This window comes from Mustela erminea, chromosome 12 (genome assembly GCF_009829155.1).
Source record: "Mustela erminea isolate mMusErm1 chromosome 12, mMusErm1.Pri, whole genome shotgun sequence".
NCBI lineage: Eukaryota > Metazoa > Chordata > Mammalia > Carnivora > Mustelidae > Mustela > Mustela erminea.
This window is the reverse complement of record NC_045625.1, coordinates 21,577,373-21,603,913: the sequence shown is the minus strand read 5'-3', so window position 1 is coordinate 21,603,913 and position 26,541 is coordinate 21,577,373. Positions and strand designations below refer to the sequence as shown.

Sequence of the window (26,541 nt, the reverse complement as noted above, 5' to 3'; positions counted from 1 at the left end):
ATGGCGAGGACCCCGAGGGCATGTACCTGGCAACCAGGGAACAGAAAGGATCCCGCTAAAAGAGTCAGACACTATTTATTTGAGTAAGTCACATGTTTTCTACTCTGGTGAGTTACATATTTTAAGTTATTAGTGCAACCAGAGAAACAAAATGGTTAATGTATTTTATTAAGTTCTACAGAGAAGTATGAATTTCAAACATGATGGCTGTTATATTTTTGTGGCCCCAACTAATGAAGATGCAAGTTCCTCTTATGAAATATACACTTACTTACCTTTGTGCCAAGACCCACACCACTTCTGATCAATTCACATAATCTAGGAACGAGCTCACCCAGCACCGACACATCAAGATACTGCAGGCACTTTGGGAAAAAAATAAACATAAAGTCAACCTTAGAAAATGATGAAGTCACTACTGCATCATCAATTAAAAGCTGCTATGTCAAATATGTACCCACTGGACTTGACATGAAGTTGAAAAACTGCCAGTTTCATTTTGCACTGATTTCAGCATATAAACCACCATTGTACTACAAACAGAAAAACCACTCATCGGTGGTTCAACATTAAAACAAAAACTGGGGCACCTGGGTGGCTCTGTCGGTGAAGCGTCCTACTCCTGATTTCGGCTCCAGGCATGATCTCAGGATCGTGAGACTGACCCCGAGCCCAGCCCCACGCTCCGTATGGAGTCCGCGTGCTCTTCTCGCTCCCTTCCCGCCCCTCCCCCAGCTCACAGGCTCTATCAGATAAACAAAAATCATGAAAAACTCTGACTTACTAAAGGAGAAAATAAATTAGGGAAAGGATTTCTCTGGGCCTACTGTTCCACCTTACCAATTCATGTTCAGTGTAAAACACAGAACTAAACGGACTTTAAGCAGGCCTGCCCGACTAAACCATCTTATTAAAGTCAACTTCTTAGCAAAATCTGTCACACTGTGTTTTAAAAAAATGCAGTGACATATATTCTATTATTAATGAGCATATCCAGAAGGCGTTTGCTAACCATTCCTATTTACTTAAGATTCCCTTTCCCCTCAATAATCCAACAAACACGTAACATCCTTAGACCAAATTTTGGTAACGGGCCCCCAGTAAGCACTAAAAGTATCTTCTTCTCTTGTCCAGGCTTGCAATCTCTTAACAATAAAATTTCCAAGAGCTCACAAGTTGTCAACTAACCACTCCGGGGTATGTACGCACAGCAGAGCTGGCTCTAGACTTTAGTGACCCCTAGTTCCAGACTCCAGTATCTTTTCTTTCCCTATCTTCTATGCTCCCTACCTGCGCTGGACGCCTCCAGCTTACACCTTCCTAGGTCCTCTCAAAGACCATGCTCAGGCAGAGACAACTATTTGAACCTTTCTAAATAGGCAGGCCAAAAGAGATAAAGATTTCAAGAGGAACCTTTTAATATACTTAATATACTGTTCACAATGTGGACTAACACATTCTAGTATCTGGAAAATGATTTATTCCATTTAATAATATAGAAGAAGAAAAAAAGGACTAGAACTATACTAAGAAAAAACTAGGTCAATAGTTGTTTGACTCTTCCCTTAAATCTCTATTTCACTTAATGGGCCATGAAGACTGAAAAATTACACTCTGAGGTAAGCAAATATACAAACTTTCTTACTACATTAGGCACTGACCATGTTGATTGTTTCCATCATGGGAGAGGATTTGGCAGCACTGAGTCGAGCACTGTCCATCGCAGCCTGAGGACACAAATTCAAGTCACTCACCATATTCAATCAATTAAGAAGAACCCCCACACACCCCTCATAAAAGGGCTTTACTTCCAGAGGAAATTTTTTTAAAATAATATATAGGTAAAGCAAACTCAAATTTAAGTCCAACAACTCTAATTTCTTTTAAACTAGATTCAACAATTACCTATGGAGACAGCATCCCACTGAAGGTGAGAAATTCAGACCAGAGTTAGAAATTAACTGCAGTTAGAAATTAACACAGTGTGGTTCTGAGCAACTCATCGGCTCTCTGAGCCTCAGTTCTCCATCCACTAAATATGCGGAAAGGCTAAATACATTTCTAAATAAATAGGCTAAATAAATTTAAATACAATTTAAAAATTGTATCTAACTCTGAGAAACAAACTGAGGGTTTTGGAGGGGAGAGGGTGGGAGGTTGGGTGAGCCTGGTGGTGGGTATTGAGGAGGGCACGTACTGCACAGAGCACTGGGTGTGGTGCATAAACAATGAATCTTGGAACACCAAAAAAACAAAACTAAATGAAAAAAAAAAACTATCTAACCAATAAAAAATGTTATATGTTTTTCTGCTTTAACTTTGTACAGGCTCTCCACATCTACGACAGTATCTCAGTCTAATGATGACCCTGCAGGAGAGGTTAACTGTCCACACGCAGTCAATGAGGGAAGGAAGGGGTACAGAAGTGACAGGCCTAAGGTTGCAAAGTTTGGGCTAGACTCTGTTTCCTGATTCTCAGCACTAGTAAACATGCTGTGGGAACCCAGTCAGGACGAGTCCGCTGCTGAAAAGCAAAGAATGATGAATGGAGAAGAAACTGCAACATGAGAGGCACAGGGAAAGAGGGTCGGCTATTAGAATAATTTAGCCAAGGTCAAAAACCAAATAGCAAACTGAGAGAAAGCACTGGCAGTCTACACGACAGAGGCGTGATAGTCCTAACAGACAGAGACCAAGGTAAAAACATCAACAAGTACAAAACCGGCATGGAATAGAAACACAATTCACAGAATGTAAGTGACTAATACAATACAATCAGATAATGGACAGCCCTGGTAACAGGAAGGTGTTAATTAGAATAATGAGATTCTTGCCTATCAGACTTATGTTATCCAATGTTGGCAAAGGTGTGGAAGAGACAGAATAGGAACAACCTTTGATGCTGCATAATCTCTCTGGCCAAAATGTGAAATCACCTCACTGAAGAATACTATGCATGCACTAAAAAGAATGGAAGAGCTCTATGTACAGATATGATATATTGTCAGTAACAGAAGCAAGGGCAGAACAACATTCACAGTCAATTTTAAATTAGTGTGTTTGTTTGGGTTTGTACCCAAAAGGATTCTGGTTTGTGCAAAGGAATTTCAAAACAGACCCAGGAAACTAATGACAGTGGGTACCTTGCAGGGGATAGGGGGCTCCTCAGGGATTACTTTCTCCCCTTCTGCATTACTTTTTCCACAGTAAATGTTTCATCTACAATTTTTTTTTAAAAACTTTGATCAGGGGCACCTGGGTGGCTCAGTGGGTTAAAGCCTCTGCCTTCAGCTTGGGTCATGATCTCAGGGTCCTGGGATTGAGCCCCACATTGGGCTCTCTGCTCAGTGGCGAGCCTGCTTCTTTCTCTCTCCCTCTCCGCCTGCCTCTCTGCCTACTTGTGATCTCTGTCAAATAAATAAATAAAATATTTTTTAAAAAACAAAAAACAAAAAACTTTGATCCGTCGAGGCAACTACAGTATCTCTGAAAAGCAGAATAATTCTGGACTATGCCAAAGTCTAGATACAAATCCTCTTTACTTGTAGGACAAGAATGGTCCACAGAAGGACTCCAAAGGTGGAAAACCAACCCCTAAAAACATAAACATGTACAAAAAACTGTGTTAAATAAATGGAAATGCATTTTTTGAATGGAAGTGTTAGTTTTCATCCAATTCTCAAAACGGTATGTGAGCCCTCCTCATGCTCCCTTCCACCTCCCAAACACACACTGCATGTAGTCACAGGTGTCGAGCTATTTCAAGAGTGGTGGAAGTATCACTCAAATCATGGCAGATGTCTAAGGTCGCTGAAAAAATTGTTCAGATGGAACTCAGTACCTTAGTAGGGCTTTTCCTCCTTGAGACTCACCAATATGACTGTGCTATCAACTCACCTTTTCTTGGTCTGTAGCCCGGAGGCTCAAATAATTGAGAACTTGGGGTTCCAGTACACTTAAGGATTCCAACAGAGCTGGGATGAGTTTTGGTGCATGTGGTTTCAACATGGCTCCCGCACTTTTGCTAATCTTCACAAGGGTGTTAATGCTACAGACACACAGAATACAATTCCTAAGTCCTTTTGACAAAAATCAGAAGCTCTACAAATCTAGTCATGAGAACATCCTGTAGTTTCTTATATTCAAGAACACATTAACATGGTTCCAGTGTCTGCTCTTAGCACTGTTTTTCTCTTTATTTTATATTACAGCAATTTTCAAGCATATGTGAAAGAAGAGAGAATCATAAATGAAATTCTACATATTCTCTACCCGGTTCAGGCATCTGCAACTTCATACCAATTTTGTTTCATTTATACCTCCTCCACACACGCAAGCACACTTCCCTGCTCCATATCATATTACTCTGAAGTATCCCCCTAACTCAATTTTACTATGTGTCACTAAGAGGCAAGAATTCTTTACTATACTCAAAATGCCATTTTCAAACCTAGAAAATATTAGTAACTTTTTTCATATAATTTGATATCCAAATTTCTCTGTTTCACAAATATCTTTAAGAGTTGGTTTGTTGGGGGGCACCTGGGCAGCTCAGTCAGTGAAGCAACCGTTCAACTCGAGATTTTGGCTCAGGTCATGATCTCAGGGCTGTGAGATTGAGCCCTGCATTGAGCTCCATGCGGGCCTTAAAGTCTGCTTAAGATTCTCTCTCTCTTTCCCTCCTACCCTCCCCAAACCCCCAAACTCTCTCATTCGGAAAATACATAAAATGCAAAAACAAACAAACAACTAAGTTGGTTTGTTGGAATCAGATCCAGAGTCCACTCACATATTGCAGTCCCTCTTCTTTTTCCTTATAACTTATTTGTCCTTACTAACTGTATTTCAATGATGTCATTTAAAATGTTCCTCTGTCCCTTGTACAGATCTTCAGGCTAAATCAGGTTCAGGTTCAAAATTTTTTTTTTCAACCATGAATCTTTTGTAGGTAGAGGTGTACATGTTCTATTCCATCATATTAAGATGCATATAATGTCTGCTTGTCTTTTCCTGTGCTCTTTGAGTGGTCAGTGAATTCAAGTTTGGTTCTCCTGACCATCCATTTAAAGTTTTCAACAACATTTGACCAGTGGATTTAGGAGCCACTAATGATCACTACCCTAGATTATTTTAAGGAGGTCAATGAAACAGTAATATCTTAACTTTATTATGTGAATTCTTTGGAGAAGAAAAAAAAAAAAAACTTTGGGGAGCCTGGGTGTCTCAGTCAGTTGAACAACTAGCTCTTGGTTTTGGCTCAGGTCATGATCTCAGGGTCCTAGGAGCCAGCCCTGTGTCGGACTCCACACTGAGCTAGGAGTCTGCTTCAGGATTCTCTCTCTCCCTCTGCCCCTGCCCTTCCCCTGCTCACACACACAGTTGCTCTCTCTAAAATAATTAATTTTTTTTAAAAAACCTTCCCTTATCAACTAGTTTATTAATAGCAGTAAGAAATAGTTACAATCAGTATGAAATACTGCTGATATTATTAATTTAATCTAATTTTAAGAGTGAAATAAAATGACAGATAAAATTCCTAAATAAGGGGCGCCTGGGTGGCTCAGTCAGTTAAGTGACTGCCTACAGCTCAGTTCATGATCCTGGAGTTCCGGGATCTAGTCCCACATTCGGCTCCCAGCTCCGCAGGCACTCTGCTTCTTCCTCTGACCTTCTACCCTCTCGTGCTCTCTCTTACTCACTCTCTCAAATAAATAAATAAAATCTTAAAAAAAAAAAAAAATTCCTAAATAAGGCTCTAGTTTGTTTTTTTTTAAGATTTTATTTATTTGACAGAGAGAGAGAGAGATCACAAGTAGGCAGAGAGGCAGGCAGAGGGAGGAAGGGAAGCAGGATCCTCGCTGAGCAGAGAGCCAGATGCGGGGCTCAATCCCAGGACCCTGGGATCATGACCCAAGCCGAAGGCAGAGGCTTTAGCCCACCGAGCCACCCAAGTGCTCCAAGGCTCTAGTTTAAAAGAAAAAAAAAAAGACTAGAATCTTTCACTGTTGAAATTTATCAAACAGCCATAATATGTCTAACCATGTGAGTGTATTTTTTTAGTATTTCATCGTTGCAACTGGTAGTTTATTTTAAACCTAGTTATCTATGAAACATTACTAAATGGTATAACCAATAAGCAGCCTCCCAAGGACCTGGGGCATAACAGAAAGACGTGCTTGCTGAGGGAAGATGCCGACAGCAACACAATAACACACCTTCCACAAGGTCAAAGCAGAACAGCAGCATGTTGGTCCAAAGCAAGGTTCCCATGAGAATGTTTGTTTCTGAGAAAATGTTCTGCCTCAGAACTTTTCACAAATGCTCTTGGGTCACCTCAATGTATTCTCCTCAGCTCATTTTCTCCATACTTTGAAGAATCTAACACTCAGAGAAATGCTATTTCTGTTGAATGGCTAGAAACTAAGTAAATCCATTCACTTTATCAGCAGATAAAGTGCACACCTGAGGGCTCGGACTTCTGTCACAGGACTCATCATTCCTTTGTCCAGAAGGCAAGGCAGAAGGACAGCAATGGTTCTCTGGCCAGCTGCTCCTTTGGCGGGGTCACACATTTTCACACAAACCTTACATATAACAGAGCACAGAAATTAGTGAAACTGACCTCTTACCCAATAAAGCACTCATCTAACAAAATACTTTCTATTTCCCATAGCCATAGAAAAAAATAAGTGAATCAACGTTCCATGACACTTCCGGGAGAAACAACACCTAACAAGGAGTTGGGCAATGCCTTCCACTCTCTAAGCTTTGGTCTTGTCATTGGTGAGATGGGAAATAGTTGAAAAAGAAGTACGAACATTTATAACATTTATAAGAACTTCGCAGAAGGCTTAAGGTATTATCATCATCAAGAACTTTGGGTGGCAGCATAACACGGTGGCCAGAACACAAATCAGGAATAAGAAACACCTGGATTCAAACCCGGTTTTTACTGCTTTCTAAGGATGTAATCCATGGCAGGCCCAGACAGCTAGAATGTAGGCATCCCAGAAATACCGTAAAATCAAGTTCAAGTAAGAACTAGTTTCAAAAAGCTTGCCAGCCTCATAAACATGCAAGGCAGCTGAACACAAAACCATAGCAGTAACAAGAGAAGAGGTAGCTGTGGGCTGGATCTAAATGAGTAATGTGTTCTTCAGCATCAAGTGCAAGTCATACCTTATGTAAAGGCCCACAGAAGCTGACCATATAAAGAGACCAGACATATTCTATGCTAAAAACCCTAGTATCCTAGTATAAAGGCACCTAGCTTGTCATTCACTGTGCGAACACTGAACTACAGCATGAAGCTGATTACTTCATGTCACTGCAATTCCATGTCAACTTATATGACAAAAAAATAAGTCATTGTCACCCTGGTCACAGACTGCCCTGCCCCACTTCACTCCCAAAGTAAGATAAGAGTTTTCACCTTGCTCAGAGTTTTCAAAGCTAGTTCTGCAGCTTTCCGTACGGATTCCTAAAAATGGGGAAAAGTATGGCATGACAAGCATTAGTTTCATTCCCGTCCACCCCACAATTTGTATTTAATGGCCTATGTCTCTATATAGATTAGTGAAAAATCCTACTTTCAATACCAGCTAGAAAATAATGCTTCATTAGGCTCCTCCCCCATCAAGGAACATATTATAATGGCCACATATTTTTTTTTGTATGACCTATTCTCACCTCTCAAAAATATGGCTATAAAGTGTAACAGTTTAGGGGCACCTGGGTGGCACAGTTAAGTGCCCAACTCTTGGTTTCGACTCTGGTCAGGATCTCAGGGTTGGGAGACTGAGCCCCACATAGGGGCTCTGAGCTCAGCACAGGGTCTACTTGGGACTCTCTCTCTCTCTAACTGTGTCCCTCCCCCACACCCATCTCTCTTTCTCTCTATCTCCATCTCAAAAAGTAAGTCAATCTTTTTTTAAAAAATTATAACAGGTTAGAAACTAAATGTATTATAATGCAAACATATAAACATCTATGTAAGTATTCTAAAAGACTTCTAAAAATCTCTAATGAATAAAGCAAAAGGAAAAGGAAAGTAAAGTGCTTAATTCTAATGGTGAGATATCAAAATATCTAAAATTTAGACTGCCCAGGAAAAACTCAAAGGAATTGGTCATGTTACATGGGAATAACTGATCCAATTTATAAAACTGATCAAATAGAGGGTGCGTGGATTATTTCCAAACCGTTATCTGTCCTAATCAATAACATCATGAAATCTCTATTGAAAGAAAAGGTATAGCCACCTTTAAAAAAAAAAAAAAAAAGGCAATTCAATTAAGATCTAAGGATACCCAACCTTGGAACATCAGACACATCAAGACTCAAACTTTGGAAGGAAACTATAGTCTCTTAAAATTGTCTGGAGAATGAATTTTGAAATATCCAATGTACATATTTTAACAATTATAGTTACTAATCAAAGTTATTCTATGAATAAATGCAGACTTATTTCTGTAATACCTTGATATCATCTTGTACCCGAAAAAGAGTTTCCCAAATTTCTGGAAGTTTATCAATGATGTCATCTAGAGGTCTTCCTCTCAATAAATCATTCAGAGCTAAACAGCTGAAAATAAACAATACAGTTTTCAAGTTTATGATCACGAAAGCTCCATCTTTACAATGAAACATTCATACCAAACAGGAATATGGATTCTGCCTGTATTTCCAGTTCTTACCCTGCACTCCTAGACAGCAACACCTATTCTCTCCTTGGTGCCTCAAACACCCCAGATGCATGTGGCACTGACTTTCATCAGATGTCTGCATCTCACAACTACAATACAGCCTCTTTGAGAGGATACATTATTTTTTATTTACCAGTATACCCCACGTAGCACATGTGGGGTATATAAAAGGCACTGAATAAATTATATAAATATATAAGTAAATGACACCCTACAAATTTATGACAGTATATATCTGAATGTCTACCAATTTAACAAGTGATCTTCTTTAATGCCATGCTTATATAAACTAAGACAATTTAGAAAACCACTGACTAGAGTTGGTTTTTTTTTTTTTTTAACAGTTTTAAATAGTTAAGTAGAACGAACTCTCTAACCCAACCAAAAAATATGCTTTTCAGTAGCACTGATTTATTCATTTTGCATACAGTGTAAAGCTTGGAAATTTGAGGGGGGAAAAATCAGTTATATTTGACTAGTCTTCTATTTCCAAAAATGGTACCTGGATTCTCGAACTCGCCACATATTGCTGGTAAGGTTCTTGACCAAATCTTGAAGAATTTCCTTCAGATATTTATCCACCTAGTCAAAGAAAAAGGACAACATTTAAAATGTGAAATTCATCAACAGTCAAAATGTTAATCTCTCAACCATACTGACCATGTCTCTGTAGGTAATGCCTAAGTGTCTCCGGGTGTCTCAGACCACAAGTCTCTCCCCACTCTGCTTGCTGACAGTTGCCAGAATGATGATTCTAAAGCACAAACTTGATTCTCCTGTCTTCCTCAGGGACACAAGAATAAAATCCAACCACCCAGGCATGGACACAAAGCCCTCTGATCTAGCTCCAACCTAGCTCCAAAGGTATCATGTACTATCGCACCTTTATTCCTTGATACATACTACCTCTCCCTGCAATCCCCCACCCTCTCTTGCTCACCTGGCTAATTCCTACTTGTCCTTCAAGATTTAAATCAGGAGTTGCCTCACGGAGAAGACTGGCCTGCTCTCCTCTGTTCCCATAGCACCTTCCTAAGCATGTCGTATCAGACCGTATACAACTACACTGCTCCATCACATCGAGACCCCAAGGACAAGGAGAGTGTCTGACTTATCTTCATATCCCTGGTAACATGTAGTGTCTGGCACATAAAGAAGTATTATGACGGCTCAGAACAAAAGGTGAGTTGAATCTTTTAAGCCTGTTTTGTTTGGATATACACTTAGCAAATCTGGTAATAACAATTACCTGAGGTAGGCTCAGTTTTTATACTGATCTGAAGGACCTCGAAACTCAAGGCTTGGGGCACCTGGATGGCTCAGTGGGTTAAGTGTCTGACTTTGGCTGTGGTCATGGTCTCAGGATCCTGGGATCTAGTCCCCATGGGCTCCACACTCAGGAGGGAGTCTGCTTCTCCCTCTGCCCCCGCCTCTCCTCTGCCCCTCCCCCTACCTGTGTGCACACTCTCTCTCTGAAAATATAAATAAATAAAATCTTTAAAAAAAAAAAAAAGAAAAAAATGTAAAGATTTTCCGCTTTTTACTCATATAGGTAGGAAAGTTTTGTTATCCTCACTTATCTGTAAGAAAAGCAAGACAGAGAAGTAAATGACTCACCTAAGATTTAACAGACTGCCATCTTCCTATGTCCAGTTTTCTACACACTCTCCACAGTGGTCTCAGCCACGCTTCCACACTACCTTATCTATCCACCGACAAAAACCAATCTCATCTATGTCCTTTCACTCATAAGGAGAGGATACGCCTATCTCAAGAGCCTCAGCCTGTGCACCAGACTCAGATCTGTACATTTAAGTGGCCTAGGAGATCCTGACTGACCCAACAGTACCAAATACTCTTCTGGGGCCTTCAAAGCTGAACCCTCAAGTGCCCATCACCCTGACCAGGGGCACACTCAACCTGACACCAAACTGAAGAAGAAGAAGAGCCACATCACGAGCAGGGACTGCAAAGATAAGGTATGGATCGTGGAGTTTACTTAAAGTCAACTCTGAAGTCACTAAAGAATTTTAACCCAAAATGGCACAATCCCATTTTTTTTTTTTTTAATCACTTTTACTGCCGATTAAATAAAGGCAGACAAAGAAAAGAGAAAGATGACACCATGTTCACCAGGAAAGAAGATTGTGGGTTCAAGGGATACTTTGGCAGCAGAATCAACAGAATTTGCTACTGGAAATAACTGAAAGTAGGGGCACAACAGACCAAAATCAAGAAGGTATCAAGTTTCCTGGCATGGGTAAATGGATGAATGTTGAGAAGAGCAGGGAAAGTCCCGTTCTAGACACGTCAAGTCAAAGGCACCATGAGACAAGAAGCAGGCAGCTGGACGTGCAGGTCAGGAACGACAAGTCACGTCCGGGCCGACAGTCTGCGGCTGGGACCATCACGATTAAGATGCCATTTACAGGGGTGCCTGGGAGGCCATCGGTTAAGCAGCTGCCTTCAGCTCAGGTCATGATCCCAGGGTCCTGTTATCGAGCCCCGCAACAGGCTCCCTGCTCAGTGGGGAGTCTGTGAACGCGCTTCTCCCTCTCCGTCTGCCTGCCACTCTGCCTCCTTGTACTTTCTATCTCTCTGCCAGATAAATAAATAAAATCTTTAAAAAAAAAAAAAAGATGCCATTTATATTCACAGGAACTGCTGACCTCAAAAGATAAAGTTGGGAGAGTGAAAGGTACTCAGAGGCAACCCCTGAGAAACCTTATCCTCTACAAGTGGAATCAAGTATGACAAGCAGCCAGGTAAGAGAAAACCAAGAGAGGAAACCATACATGGTAAACGCCTGTTTCCTTGTCTAGCTCCTCAACAAAGTGAACTCCTTGAAGGCAGAACTGTGACCTGTTTCCCACTCTATGGACAGCACCCATTGACACAGTATTCCATTCGTGTGAATATCCTGTCACTTCCTCAGCCAGCCACCCCACGAACATTTAGTTTATTTCCATTTTTGAGATTTTAATAAATGTTGCCAGGAGCATCTTTGACATCTTGAAAGAAAGGAAAAAGCAAGGAATCAAAGAAAGCTTCTTTGTTTAAACAAGTAAGCATATAAAGCACAAAGAAAGATGAGCATTGGGTTTAAATCCCATGTATAATCTTGGCCAATGGTTTCCAGATACTTGCCGTTGATTTGTCTGTGACCAGTGCATTCCAAATACTCGTCATGGCCTGTCGGATGCCCAAGTTGGGGTCAAACTGGTAACGGTAAAGACGAGGAACTAGCTGAGGCAGAAAAGGAGCCAGCTGCTCCCCAGCTCTGGTGGCAATCACGTTAAAACCAAAAGCAGCACCCTAAAAAAATAAGATGCTGCTGAAGTGACTCAGATACAACTACTTTGGCAAAATGTTAACACAGTAAATCCATGAAGATCATAAAATTCTCCCCCCAGACTTGTCCCTGAGTGTCCCAGCTTTAGCCATAACAGTGGCCATGTGGTGGTCTGGTTTTCTCTAATCCCAGGCTTTTACAAAACCTACTGCATATCAATCACCACGGTCAGCCAACGTAGCAGGTTTAGTTTGGAAGTGAAAAATAAAAACCATTCAGTGACAGCAACTTACCTTCCTCGAGTTCCACATTGCATGATGGTTGGCTAAATTCATAAATTTATACACCAGATCTGGCTGACTGAGATCACTTGCCAGAGAACAAAGCTCCTTGTAAGTAGAGAGGCCCTGGCTTGGAAACAAACAAACAGAAAATATCCAATGTATCTCTCTGTCTCCAGCCTAGTAAAAGTTATGTCACCAATACCAATATTAGGGAGGCATTTTTAAATTAATGTTCTCAATCTTATCCACCGAGGAAGAGAATGCGTTGACAGGAATATAAGAAGTCACCTAGTTCAATTACTGACAAGGCGAGGTAAGTGACCTGAAGGCCCCTGGGACTCCTACCAAGGTGGAGCCCTCATCCTGCCCTAGCAACCCCCCACACACCCCCACACCACCAGGAGGCAGCTTAGTAATTCCTTGTTACCTTCTGCACCAATCTCTCTCAGAATCAGGAAAGTCCCTTAAACACAACTTGTATCATCCCTAAGTCTTCTCGAAGCTACAGCACCCCAGTCATTTTTAAGTTCTTATTTTAATTCCAGTTAGTTGACATAGTGTTGTATTAGTTTCAGGTGTACAACATAGTGATTCCACTTCTACACATCACTGGTGCAACACAAGTGCCCGCCCTGATCCCCATCACCTATCTCACCCAGCCCCCCAGGTCCCCGCTGGTGACCATCAGTTTGTTCTCTATAGTTAAGAGTCTCCATCTTGGTTTTCCCTCTCTTTTTTCCCATATAATCATATTTTGTTTCTTAAATTCCACATGTGAATGACATCATACAGAATTTCTCTTTCTCTGACTTATTTCCCTTAGCATTATAATCCTAGCCTCATCCATGTTGTTGGAAACGGCACGACTTCTTTTTTATGTCTGAAAAAGTGTGTGTGTGTGTGTGTGTGTGTGTGTGTACACACATCAGATCTTCTTTATCCATTCATCTATCCCAGTGAACAGCTAGGCCACTTCCGTATCTTGGCTATTATAGATAATGCTGCTATGAACATAAGGGCACCTGTAGTCCTCTGAATTAGTATTTTTTTTTTTAAGATTTTATTTATTTATCAGAGAGAGAGGGGAGAGAGCGAGCACAGGCAGACAGAATGGCAGGCAGAGGCAGAGGGAGAAGCAGGCTCCCCGCCGAGCAAGGAGCCCGATGTGGGACTCGATCCCAGGACGCTGGGATCATGACCTGAGCCGAAGGCAGCTGCTTAACCAACTGAGCCACCCAGGCGTCCCTGAATTAGTATTTTTGAACTCTTTGGATAAATACCCAGTAGTATGGTTGCTGGATCACAGGTAGTTCCATACTTAACTTTATGAGGAACTTCCATACTGTTTTCCCCAGTGACTGCACCAGCTGGCATTCCCACCAACAGTATAAGAGGGTTCCTTTTTCTCCACATCCTTGCCAGCACCTGTTGTTTCTTGTGCTGTTGAGTTTAGTCATTCTGACAGGTGTGAGATGACATCTCATTGTAGTTTTGATTTACATTTCCCTAATAAGTGAGGCTGAGCATCTTTTCATGTGTGTCGGGGCCATCTGTATGCCTTCCCTGGAGAAATATCTGTTTATGACTTCTGCCCATTTTAAATTAGGTTGTTTTTTTGGGTGTTGAGTTGTATCTGTTCTTTATATATGTTAGGTACCAACCCTTTATCAGATAAGTCATCTGCAAATATCTTCTTCCATTCCATAGGTTGCCTTTTAGTTTTGTTGACTGTTTCCTTTACCATGCCAAAGCTTTTTATTTTGATGTAGTCCTCAGAGTTTATTTTTGCTTTTGTTTCCCTTCCCTCATATCTAGAAAGAAGTTGCTTTGGCTGATGTCAAAGAGGATACTGCCTGTATTCCCTTTCAGAATTTTTATGGTTTCAGGTCTCATATTAGACCTTTAATCCTTTTTGACTTTATTTCTGTGGAAGGGATAAGAAAGTGGTCCACTTTCATTCTTTTGCATGCTGTTGTTCAGTTTTCCCAATACCATTTGTTGAAGAAACTATCGTTTTCCTATTGGATATTCTTTCCTGCTTTGTCAAAGATTAATTGACCATAAAATAACAGGTTTCTGGATATGCTCTCCTGTTCTGTTAATACATGTGTCTATTTTTGTGCCAGTACCATCCTGTTTTGATTACTATAGCTTTGTAATACAGCTTCAAGTCTAGAATTGTGATGTCTCTGGGCTTCATTTTCTTTTTCAAGATGGCTCTGGCTATTCAGAGTCTGTTGTGGGTCCAAGCTGTAGGACTGCAGCACGCAATCTTGAGAACGTCTTCTGAGTCCTATTAACTTTCCTCTGAACAAATAATATTTACTCAAATACCAGATCATTTGTATTAGTTATTCTTTGAAAAGAAAGCACTTTTTAAAAACTCAGAAAAAGTCTATAGGGAGAGTAAATGGAACAAAAATAATTTTCGATGTGGAAATAGTGAGCTATGGGAGAAAGTCAAGGAAAGAACAAATAGCTGCTCTCTGGCTTTACAGATAGTACAAAAGCAGGGCTCTATGTGACACCACAGCAAAGCCCAGCCAGCTGCACAGTCTGACCTGAGGGTGTTTAGAGGAAAACCATCAGTGTAGCCACAATGGAATAATGATAAGATAAAGGAGGTAAGGCTCTAGGAATTAATTTGAAGTGCTAAATTGATGGACCCCACAATATCCACCAGAGCTGCCCCCTAAAAACCAAGGTGCAGCCGATGCCGAGCTGTGCTGCCAGGCGGCCCCTCATGACTCAGCTGGCTGGGAGCTCGTGGAACAGCCCCCAGTCCAAGGACCGGTCCTCCCCTAGAACAGCTTACCACCAATGGCTAGTCACTCAGGGAATATAAAGCCTAATGAGGGGACATGTTCCAGGGGTCAGCATCTGCTTAAGTGCTGGCAGCAGGTCAGCTCCTCCTCAGGCCATCGGGCCTCTCCTGCCTCCTCAATCCCCCAGGTGATGAGCCTGGGGCATTCTTCAGGCAGCTTCCAGCAGACAAAACTCTACCTCAGAGTCTGTTTCCCAAGAACCCCAATCTGAGACACTGTGTTTTCTCCACAGAAATGTTCTTCTTCAACTAACAAATATTTCCTAGGAGGGTGGAAATCAGTGTCGTGAGTGCCTGTTCACAGACTGAAGGTGTTACTGATGACTGATCAGTGGGTTTGGCACACTTACCCATCGGGTGTTTTGCCAAGGCTTCCCCCTTGAAATACCACGGTCTCCCCAGAAACTTCATGTTTAGCTCTAAAGTAAAACAACAGTTAAGACTTTGTATCAGCCTCAAATTTTTCATACCAGCATTCAACTAATTGATTCATTTCTCTTATAGACTGACAAAATCAAACTCCACAGCAAGAATGCCATAGCGCAAGAGGTAAAAGTCAACTAAGTCCTTTCCAGTCAGCCTGAGAATTCAGATGAACAAAAGAGATGTAAAGACATTCCACATCAATTTAAACTGAATTAAATGTGGTCATCCATTAAAAACTATGCTCCCTGCAAGGAAGGCAACATAAAGCAGTAACCAATTACAAGAATGACTGCCCCTCTCATCCTCTTCACAAGTCAGACTCTGAAAGACATGCAAGCTTCCCCCTCTACATCTCCATTTTCCTGACTAAATTAGCCAACAGCATTTATGGTATTATTATAATCCAAAGCCTTGATTGTCCTGAGATCATTCAACTTTCAAAGCTTGACCTACTGGCCTATTTCTGAACAGTAGTTTGGTTTACTTCACTGCACTGTCTAAACAGTATACACTGAATAATTAAACTGCTACCCACCACATAACAATCACTGACTTGAATCTACAGACTTAATAAACAGGAACATCAAATGCTGAATTTTCCTTCTTCCACTACATATTCTCAGTATTTACAAACCTTGTTGTATGTGTTTAAATCTGAAATGGACAAGTTTACTGTACCTTTTGCCAGTCATAAGCGTCTCCACGAGGGTAGAAACCAATTCCTGCTGGTCTTGCTCATTGCCCAGTTCATACACCAACCCAAGGCCCTTTGAAGCAACGTCTTGGCTAAGTTCTGCACAAAAGTCAGACAAAATAGTATCATTTTAAGAAAAATGTGTCTTCTGGCCATTGTCGTATTTCTTTTTAAAATTGTAGTAGAAATCCAAAATGATAACTCCAAGTAAAGACATGAAAACAGAATCAATCTGCCTATTTTACTAAAACGTATTATGTCACCTCACAGTGGACATGGCACCAAAGATCCCTGTAAATAAGAATTCACAAAAGATCCAACTCACAAATCAAGTCAACCCTGCTGGGCCTTAATGCTCTATGAACTACAAGTCACACGCGTAAAAAGTACAAGAATCTCACAGATTTGATATACCCACCTCCAATTTTTTTAAAATAAAAAGTCAATATAAGACTGTATGTTTAAGACAATTTATAAAACAAAGCTACTATTTAACTGTCTAACACATTTGCTCTCTCCTGGTTTACATCACAAAGAGGAAAGGAACAAGAAACAGAAAGAAGCTATTATTTATAAATATTAACATTAAAGAAAGCCTTCACGTTATTTTTTTTTTCATTTTCGATCTTTTTTAATTTAAATTCAATTAACATATAGTGTATTATTAGTTTCAGAGGCAGAGATCAGTGATTCATCAGTCTTATATAACACCCAGTGCTCATTACATCCCATGCCCTCCCTAATGTCAATCAGCCAGTTACCCCATCCCCATGCCCCTCCCCTCCAGCGATTCTCAGTCAACTCCATTTTTAAATGCAAAACTAAGGAACATGATCTAATTAATCAAATCAACCAAAAAGACTAGACTTTCCTGTGTTCTTTCCTTTATGTTCATTAATCTAGATTTTTTAAAATTTAAAACACAAGCTTAATTAAGTTTGGGAATCAAATATTTATCAATAACTTACCATCATTTTCTGACAAAACAGAAACAAATGCACTCTGAATTTCTTTAAGGTGAGACTGAAAGAAAGAAACAGGTGTTTAGAACACAAACTCTACTGTCTTGGAAGATAAGAAAGAATAAGAATCTCCTCTTGGGGCATACAACACCTCATAAGAGTCTTCTGACCTGAGAGAGCCACATGCCCTATTATGCTCCGTCTGAAGGCAGCCAATTCACCTGAAGGTTGCAGACTTACAGGAAGTCTAATGTGCACTCTCAGCCTTCCCATTCTGATAGCCTGACCTTATGCCTTCAAGTTCAGAATCATCTTCCAGCCAATGTACATCCGGCTGCCATCCTTCATGCACAGCTTCTTTCAAAATAACTGTTACAGGCTAATGGCCCTCACTATCAGCACGGGCCCTCACCTTCATACACTTGCTTCCCTACTGCCTTTTAGTCATAAATACTTCAAAGATGGTTCCCAACAGTGCCAAGCACATTTCTAGTGTGGCTTACCTTCACTTCTTTATGGGTACTTAGCTTCCTCACAAGAGAAAGGAGCCAGATGCAGGCCGCTTGCCTCACGTGTGGGTTGGGGCTGATGATGTGTTTATTTAAAATCACATCCAATACCCAGGGGACCACATCATTCACTTTGGCTCCTGTTGGGGGAAAAGGGATGATAAAATCAATTCAAATAAATGAAAAGAGTATCCTGAAAAATTAGATTTTCATGCAACAATCCTAGAACATACTCAGGTCTAAAAGGTTAAGGTGTTTAGGTCGCTGAAGGAACTGATAATCATCCATTTCAGAAGCGCAAGACATACGAGACCACAGGACCCATACATAACATGTCAGAAACTACACACTCCCTCACCCACGCGGTCACTGAAGCCAGCGCACCCTCACTGCAAAGGGACATGGAGCGCGAGCAGAAGACCTGAGGCTTCACTGTGATAAATGTGAATAAAGGATGACAGGACACGTGACTTGGAAATGTAACTATGCCTCGACTTCTGAAACGGGCTACGTGCACCGAGCCTCTGGGAAAGAGCACAAGTTTGAAGGGAACACACCGCTAACTCCCTTGCTTCCCAAAGAACTAAAAAAAGAAGTTCTCATTCATTTTGTCATGTTCACTCTCCTTTAACCAACTATTTTTCTTGACTGAACCAAACTGGTAAGACATCTATAAATAGCTAAGAAAGAGTTAAAATGGAACGCATGAATTTTTTTCTTTTGCCTCAAATGTGGTAACAAGCCCAGAAAGGGTTCTTTGAGGACCAGGAGAGGATTAGCTGAGCAGGAAGGTACCAGCAGGGGGGGTGTATTCTTCTTCCGTCACCAGCCAGGCGTCCCGGGCAGCCACAGAGCTGGTTCCGATGGCCGCACTGGTGATGGCTTCCCCGATGGTGAACTGCAGCTCTATCTGCTTGGCCTGCAACAACGGAAACAGCAGCCATGAGTCACAGAGAACATTTCCCAAAAACATCCACTTCCACAAAAAGGCTGTCTCAGATCTTGTCTGTCAACATGCTCTTTTTCCTCTTTTGCCTGGATTGCTCTCAACTAACCTGGTGGAGTGCGGTGGGGGGTGGGGAGGGGTGGGAACGGAGAATGTAAGAAAGACCTGAAGATCTTTTTCCAACCTCACGTTGCCCTCTTCACCCTCCGCAGAGCCACTAAGCACGGATTTTTAATATCTGGAGGAAAAGGGTATGGACTGAAGCCACACAGATCTCAGGGCAAATTCTTATCTGTCTCTCACCAGCTACATACATTTATTTAAACCAAGCCTCAACTTTGTAACACGGGCCGGATACCATCACCCACCTCGCCAGGCTGTAAGGAGGACAGGAGGGTAACGTACATAAAGCTTCCAGCGGACACCAGGTGTGTAACAGCGGCGCAATGAACAGCAGCCATTACACTTTATTAGTACCTCCTCTGCGCACTGTTAAATTACACGGTGTCTGCGAGCTACTCTCCAGTGGTTCCGGTAAAAGACAAAATGTTGTAAAAATGGTAAAATTTGATAAATCTGGAGAAAAGCATATAGAAGTTCAGAGATCCATGAAGAGCTGGCGAGCTTCAACAGCACATTAATAATCCAAATGAGAACAGGAGTTCTTCATGCTATTCTTAAACTGCACTATAAGTTTGAAATCATTTCAAACATCAGATATTAAGAAAATTCTATATAGTATATCCTCAAATTTTTAAAGTGTTTTTTGAGAAAGGGAGGCAGAGACAGCCTGCAGAGTGGGGGAGAGAGAAAAGAAGGTGGGGCAGTGAGAGAAGGAGAAAGACGACCTCAAACAGGCTCCACACCCAGCTCAGAGCCCAGTGTGGGGGTTCAATCTCATGACTCTCAGATCACGACCTGAGCCAAAATCAGGAGTTGGGCCACTTGACCAACTGAGCCACCCAGGCAACCCTCAATTTTTTTTTTTTTAAAGATTTTATTTATTTATTTGTAGAGAAAGAAAGAGCACAAGCAGGCAGAGGGGCAGGCAGAGGCAGAGAGAGAAGCAGGCTCCCCACTGAGCAAGGGGCCCGATGTGGGACTCGATTCCAGGACCCTGGCATCATGACCTGAGCCCAAGGCAGTGGATTAACCGCCTGAGCCACCCAAATGTTCCCCTCAGATTTTTTTTCATTTGGTTTAGAAATTTTGACACGTTAGGAGCGCCCGGGTGGCCCAGTCAGTTAAGCATCTGCCTCCAGCTCGGGTTATGACTCCAGGATCATGGGATTGAGCCCTGCATCAGTCTCCCTACTCACTGGGGAGCCTCCTTCTCCCCTCTCCCCACTGCTTGTGCGCATGCTCGCTTGCTCTCTCTCAAATAAATTTTTAAAAAAAAAGCAAAAAAATTTTGACACGTTTCACAGGCATGAAGCATTCAACATGGAATTGGACCTGTCTTAGTTCCCTTTGGCCTTTTCCTCTGTTTAATATAAACTGGAAAATAACTAAGAATCTGGGGACTAAGAAGAGAATAAAGAGCAGAGAGTTCCCACGAGAAGCACGGGAACAGTGACCTCTGAGAGAACGCTACCAAGCACACAGACCACAGTGCAGCCGGCCTCTCTAGGACTGATCTAGCTCGATCAACTCAATGCCCTCATTTCTCGATGAGGTGTCACGTTCTACCACCAGATGCTTCCTACTCTGAGGAAAAAGAATTTCAGGGCTTCAGTTCTACAGTTTCCCTGGTCAAAAACTTCTTTGGAAATTCTAAGCAGAGAAAAGTTATGTCAACACAGAGAATCCTAGAGTAAGGATGCATTTTATGTGCCTGTTTTCAAATGTTTTCCTTTTATCTTCTTTAAAAACGTAGGAGAGAGATGGAGTTCTTCTAGTTTTATTTAAATAAATGAAGCATTGGGGCCCCTGGGTGGCTCAGTTGGTTAAACATCCGACTCTTGATTTGGGCTCAGGTCATGGTCTCAGGGTCGTGAGATGGAGCTCCAAGTTGGGCTCTCCACTGAGCATGGAGCCTGCTTTAGATCCTCTCTCCCTCTCTCTGTCCCTCATCATGTGCACGCACATGCATGCTCTCTCTAAAACATGCATGCTCTCTCTAAAAAGATAAATTAAGAAAGAAAAAAGATCAGAAAGCAAACACTATAAGCTTCTCCCCAAGTGGTTATAATGTCAATGACGCCCAGGGAGAACCTGATGTGTGTATAATTCATTCTCAAAAAATTCACATTAAAAATACTAGATTATGATTCCAGAGACCTGGATCCTAACCCTGGCTCTGTCACTCAGCAGCCTTAGTCCTCAACTCCAACCTTTTTCCTGCCTCCCACCTCCCACTCTCTTTCTCTCTCAAATAAACAGATGAAAAAATCTTTTAAAAAATAAAAATAAAGTCTCACAGCATGCAGAACTCTTGCTAAAAAATGCCTCTGGTGTGAATAACTAACAATCAGATAGCAATATAAATACCTCCACAGAATCCATCAGACCTTGCAAGAGGAGTTTCTGGTGAGGAAAATCTCCATCCCCAACTGGAAAATATCCCAGTGTTTGAATTGCCCGTTCTTTCATCTAGAAAACCAGAGAATGTTTTTTTAAAACAAAGTATGGACCAGCTTTATCCCAGAACAGTGTTTCTGAAACACTGTTTCTGCCCTCCCGATCACTGAGAAGACAGGGAGGGCCGTCTGTCTAAAGCACTTATGCATGCAAGTATTTTTTTAAATATCCAATTTTTAAGAATTATGTGTGTAAGACATTGGAGGTAGAAAGACATAAAACTGAGTTCCTTAAGGGTCCATGGCTGCAAAAGAAGAAGGAAAGCCTTTAATGAGGTTTATTTTCCATCAAACCATTTATAAATGTAGATTCTGGGCCCATATGACCCAAGATCAAATCAGAGCTTAATCATGTTATTAGCAGCCTTTACAGGTATGTGATCTCAGGCAAGTTATCCCACTCTCTGCAACTCCATTTCGTCATCTGGGAAAAGAGAGATGACAAGCATACCTACTTCACTAGACCTTCTGGAGAGTTCCATTAATTTACATACATGAAGCACTGGGCATATGCCTGGCACATTGCAAGTGTTCAACAGTGGCTGGTGATCACTAATTAGTGAACAATAGCTAACAAAAACTACAGTGTGATATTCTCAGGAAGTTTTAAACAGTACCTAGATCAAGAATAGAATTATGTATTTATTAAATTTGTAGTAAACTGATTTATCCACTCATTAAATCATGTTATATTTCAACACTGAAATACTCTGATCACAAATATGTTTTAAAGTTTATGAAAATGTGATAAACATTGAGACTAAAAATGATAAATGTCCTTCTCTTCAGATATTACTCACGCTGCTTCCTAACACCCAGACTTAAAACCATTTTTGCTGTCAGAGGTTAGGATTTAGATTTGTTCTAAAATTACAAAAGTGATAACAACTATTTAACACTTTATTATGCACTTTGCATGACAGAAGAGTTACCTGATGCAGCTGGATCTTTACCCAAATCCTAACAGTTATGGGCCTACACTGGAACAACTGGGCCAAATGGCACGTGCACAGAGGTCGCCCACAAATCACTCCTCACTCAAAACTAAACAGTCACCTCGACTTCATCATTTTTTTTTTCCCCACAGTAAATCCTTCCTCCAGCTGCACTGTCATCTATCCTCATTACAACTGCATTTTTGCTCATTTATATATCTATGAAAAGAAAGAATTTCAGAAGAAGAGGGGAAAAGGACTTACCTTATTTGTTTCTTTACTAGAGGGTATTCTATTCAGTAAGCTCTCTACAAGATGCGATTTGGTGAAGCCAGATCCCTCACTGGGAATGGGGAGGGGACCGTTTCTGCCAATTTCACCCAGGGCTGTACAGGCAGCAATAGCCAGGAGGGGAGACGTACTGTCCAAAAATGAGCCTGGAAGCACAGGAGACAAGACTGAAAAGAAGACACCCTTGCTCTTGGGGTCTGGGACGAGCAGGAAGGGACCCAAGACTGTCTTAGAGACGGCAAAACAAAGTCAAAGTCTACATTTTCTTCTAACTGGTAATTTGCTAGCATTCAGTCGGTAATAAAACCACGTGGGAACAAGGCAGAAAGCACTTGTTTAAGGTGTTTAAGGATTTTCCCATAATGCCATCATCTCTGTCATATAGAAACAGAGGAAGAAACATACCAAAAAACTAGAGTACTTTCATTGTCATTAAAAACACAGAACTTATGCACCATGAAGCAAAGTTTTGTCAAGACCTGTGCCTTCAAAGTGCAATGCTGTAGAAAGAAACTAAAATGCTGTAAGAAATCTGAACCCAGGGGCACCTGGGTGGCTCAGTGGGTTAAAGCCTCTGCTTTCAGCTCAAGTCATGACCCCAGGGTCCTGGAATCGAGCCCCGCACTGGGCTCTCTGCTCAGCAAGGAGCCTGCTTCCCCCCGTCTCTCTCTGCCTGCCTCTCTATCTACTTGTGAGCTCTGTCAAATAAATAAATAAAATCTTAAAAAAAAAAAAAAAGGAAATCTGAACCCAACTCCAGTCAGCACGAGCACAGCAAGTACCTATGGTCTCCGTGGCGCTCTGAATGAGCTCCTCCTGCTCCGGCAGAAAGTCGCCATCTGTCTCCAGGTCTTGCTGCTCTGCCATCCTCATTTTCTTTTTGGCCAAGTATCTTCCTACCGTGAATCCCAGCGCTAGCAAGGATCCATGCTGTATCTCTGGGCTCTGAAGTTAACCACACAGTACCTCTGTCACTCTCTCACACATGCAAGAACACACTGAAATAACGGTATGTTTAGGACAGTCATCTCTCCAAAAAGACATAAGACCAGAGAACAAAGTGATCATCTGAGATTCTACTGAATGCTAATGAACCTAGAGTTTCCAACACTCAAGGCTTCTGCGAAGGCAAGCTGAGTCCTGACTCACTTGAAGTAATTCCCTAAACCCACACCCACTCCAAGTCTGGGTGAAGGGACTCTCCTACCTGCTCCCTGCAGCACCCACACTGTCTTCTAGCTTGGAGCACTTACGTAACTATGCTACCATAATTTTCAAGCATGATTTCTCCCTACCACCCTACAGCCAAAAAAAATACAACGAGCAGATACAATTTCTAATTTTTAAAACCCCTAAACACCAAGTAGAGGTTTGACTATTGGAAAGCACGTGTTTCCCTGACAGAACAGGCTCGGTGACAGGTGCACTAGATGGGGAAGGAGAAAGGAACTAAGATTTCCGAGCACCTGGTAGTACGAGGGATCCTCGTGTATTCACTCCCCACTGTATTCCTAGCACCGAAAATGGTGCCGATCAGACACAAGGCATTCACAGTTGCTGAATGGACTAAATGAGTCAATGTATTTTCTATCTCACTTATTCTTCACCATCATAAAAGTTCCTTTTAAGAAATGAGAACACAAAAACTAAAAACATAGCAGATGCTTTTGGAAGGCACTCCCATTTCCCACAAAAAAGAATGAAGACAAAACTGGTAACATACATGATTGTCTTTTGTGGTCTTTATAAGCTGTTCTATCATTGACTTCAACTCGCTCCCCGACACTGTAGATACCACCACGGAATAAAACAATGCCGCCAGTTCACGCATCTCTTCTTTACTGCTATTCATCAGACTCTGAGTGGGGTAGAAAAACAAACATATCCGTGATATACAATCATCTTCCTACAGAAATCATCTGACATCTAAAATCGAAAGAACAAATGATATGTTGTATTGCTCGATCTATTGGTATCTGTGAGAAAATAAAATAAGCTGCTTCAAAATAAAATAAGAGCTGAATTATATACCCAAGTCTTCTGTGCATTTTCACCAAAAATACAAAATATAAAACAGAATCAAAGCACAGATGATCTAAAACAGAGGTCAATAAATGCTTTCTGTACAGGGCCAAGGGGGCTCTGTAGGCCACATGGTCTCTGTGGCAAAAACTCCATCCTACCACTGTCAGGCAAAAGCAGCCACAGACAATCGAGAAATGAAGGGGGTATCTGTGTTCCAATAAAACTTTATGGACACTAGAATTCTCACGTCTTCTGATTGTTTTTGAACCATTTAAAAACGAAAACCATTCTTAGCTTAAAGGCCAAACAAAAACAGGAGGCAAGGCAGATTTGGTACATGGACCACAGCTTGATGACCCCTGATCTACATGATCAAGTCAAAAAATGTGCAATCATTTTACAATCAGCAAATATTCACAAGGAATAAAAAATCCTTTTTAAATCCAAAACATTTTTATGAGACTGGATTTTCCAAAAAAGCACATAACTCACACCTCTTGGTATATGACACTCGTGCTTTCACACTAAGGGGTAATCTGCACATTTTACCATCATTCAAGCTCCACTTCCCAAAAAGAACTGCATTATGCAGCCCAAGAAGTATATGAAAGTGTGTGAGCCACACCTGTACTAAAAAGAATTTTTCACTGTTTATGTGAAATTCAAATTTAATGGAGAATCTTTTCTTTTTATTCACTAAACCTGGCAATGCTTTTGGTGTGACCATGAGGCAGGAACACTTCCTACATGGCTAGTGGGAGTGTAAATTGGTACCAGAGGCTGGGGACTATCAGAACTACAAAAGTCTATGTCCTCAATTCCACTTCTGGGGATTCCATCTAAAAAACAGACTTCTTTATATTCAAAATGATGGACTGTTCATTGCAGCAGAACAGTTCTAGAATAGAACCTCAGTGAGGTTCTACGATAAGTCACGACACATCCATACAATGGAAAAAATGAAGCTGTTAAAGAGAACGTTCTCCCTCTAGTTCTACAGAATACCTCCACATTCTAGTGTCAAGTGAAAGAGATAAGGTATAAAACAGTGTGAGAAGTTAAATAACAACTCAATAATAAAATTATACTATATATTAACTAACCAGAATTTAAATAAACACTTGAAACAATAAAAGTGTGAAAATTATGTACCTTTTGTGTAAAAGAAGGAAGAAAAATTAAAAATGCTTATTTTCATTTGTGTGTATATGCATAAATAAACTCTAGGTAAAGTACAACATATAGGAACACTGATAATCTACATATGTTTGTCAGGTGAGAGAGGAAGGGGCAGGAAGCTGGGAGAGCTGAGTAGGTGGGAGACAGTTACAGAAAGAGAGAGTTTGCGTATTTTTTATTTAAGCTACACAAATTTTTTTTTTAACTTTTAAAACAGAAAATATATATACTTTTTTTTTTTTTTTTTTACTTATATGATTCTTAATTCATCTTTCACCCCACCTAGATGGATTGTTGAGATATACTGACCTCCATGCTTCCCAGGAAGTGTATGATAAAAGAGTTTTCAAAATGACCCAAAGGCACCAGTAGGAAGACGAATTTTAAGACTGAAGTGTAAAACATAGAGAATCAAAGAGAAATACACATGCACAGGATATACCTTTATCCATTCTGTTTTGTCTACAAATTTGGTAGCCAATTTTTCTGGATACACGGAGACAGCTTCCAATAGACAGTACATGACTGGCAAACCTAAATAAGAAAGAATTCAGAAAATCTTAGCTTCAAGAAAAGTGATACACAGGGCTCACTAAATTCCTTTCAAGTATAAGGCTATTGCTTTGGGAGGCACTCCCCAGTTCTACAAAACAAAAATCAACTTAAATACAGTATGTGATCCAAAACAGCAAATTTACAGACTAAGTATCTATAAAAAAGATGCCCTGTTCTGCACACCCACTTCCAAAGTAAAAACATTATGTATTGTTAGCATTTCTTTCGAAGAAGAGTAATAGTGTATCAAGGATAAATCAAGTAAGTTTAGAAAAGAAACAAAGGCTGATGTTCAGTTACAGTAGTGAAGGGAGAAAATAATTTTGCTGTAAATT

General features: G+C 40.9%; 1 protein-coding gene across 6 annotated transcripts in view; it reads right to left on the bottom strand.

Moving 5' to 3' along the window:
* The window catches only part of ECPAS (Ecm29 proteasome adaptor and scaffold), a 96,786-nt gene that overhangs the window by 11,231 nt on the left and 59,014 nt on the right, over positions 1-26,541 (bottom strand). For all 6 annotated transcript variants that reach the window (XM_032306342.1, XM_032306345.1, XM_032306341.1 and 3 more), the window contains 19 exons: positions 26,094-26,185; positions 24,171-24,305; positions 23,230-23,392; positions 22,421-22,593; positions 21,133-21,234; positions 18,492-18,615; positions 17,691-17,836; positions 17,194-17,248; positions 16,210-16,324; positions 15,456-15,524; positions 12,291-12,408; positions 11,853-12,020; positions 9,208-9,287; positions 8,479-8,584; positions 7,433-7,480; positions 6,463-6,584; positions 3,898-4,048; positions 1,662-1,727; positions 276-365 (listed from right to left, as the gene is read on the bottom strand). In XM_032306342.1, the coding sequence (XP_032162233.1) occupies positions 276-365; positions 1,662-1,727; positions 3,898-4,048; positions 6,463-6,584; positions 7,433-7,480; positions 8,479-8,584; positions 9,208-9,287; positions 11,853-12,020; positions 12,291-12,408; positions 15,456-15,524; positions 16,210-16,324; positions 17,194-17,248; positions 17,691-17,836; positions 18,492-18,615; positions 21,133-21,234; positions 22,421-22,593; positions 23,230-23,392; positions 24,171-24,305; positions 26,094-26,185 (2,123 nt within the window). The remainder of the gene's footprint in view (positions 1-275; positions 366-1,661; positions 1,728-3,897; positions 4,049-6,462; positions 6,585-7,432; positions 7,481-8,478; positions 8,585-9,207; positions 9,288-11,852; positions 12,021-12,290; positions 12,409-15,455; positions 15,525-16,209; positions 16,325-17,193; positions 17,249-17,690; positions 17,837-18,491; positions 18,616-21,132; positions 21,235-22,420; positions 22,594-23,229; positions 23,393-24,170; positions 24,306-26,093; positions 26,186-26,541) is intronic.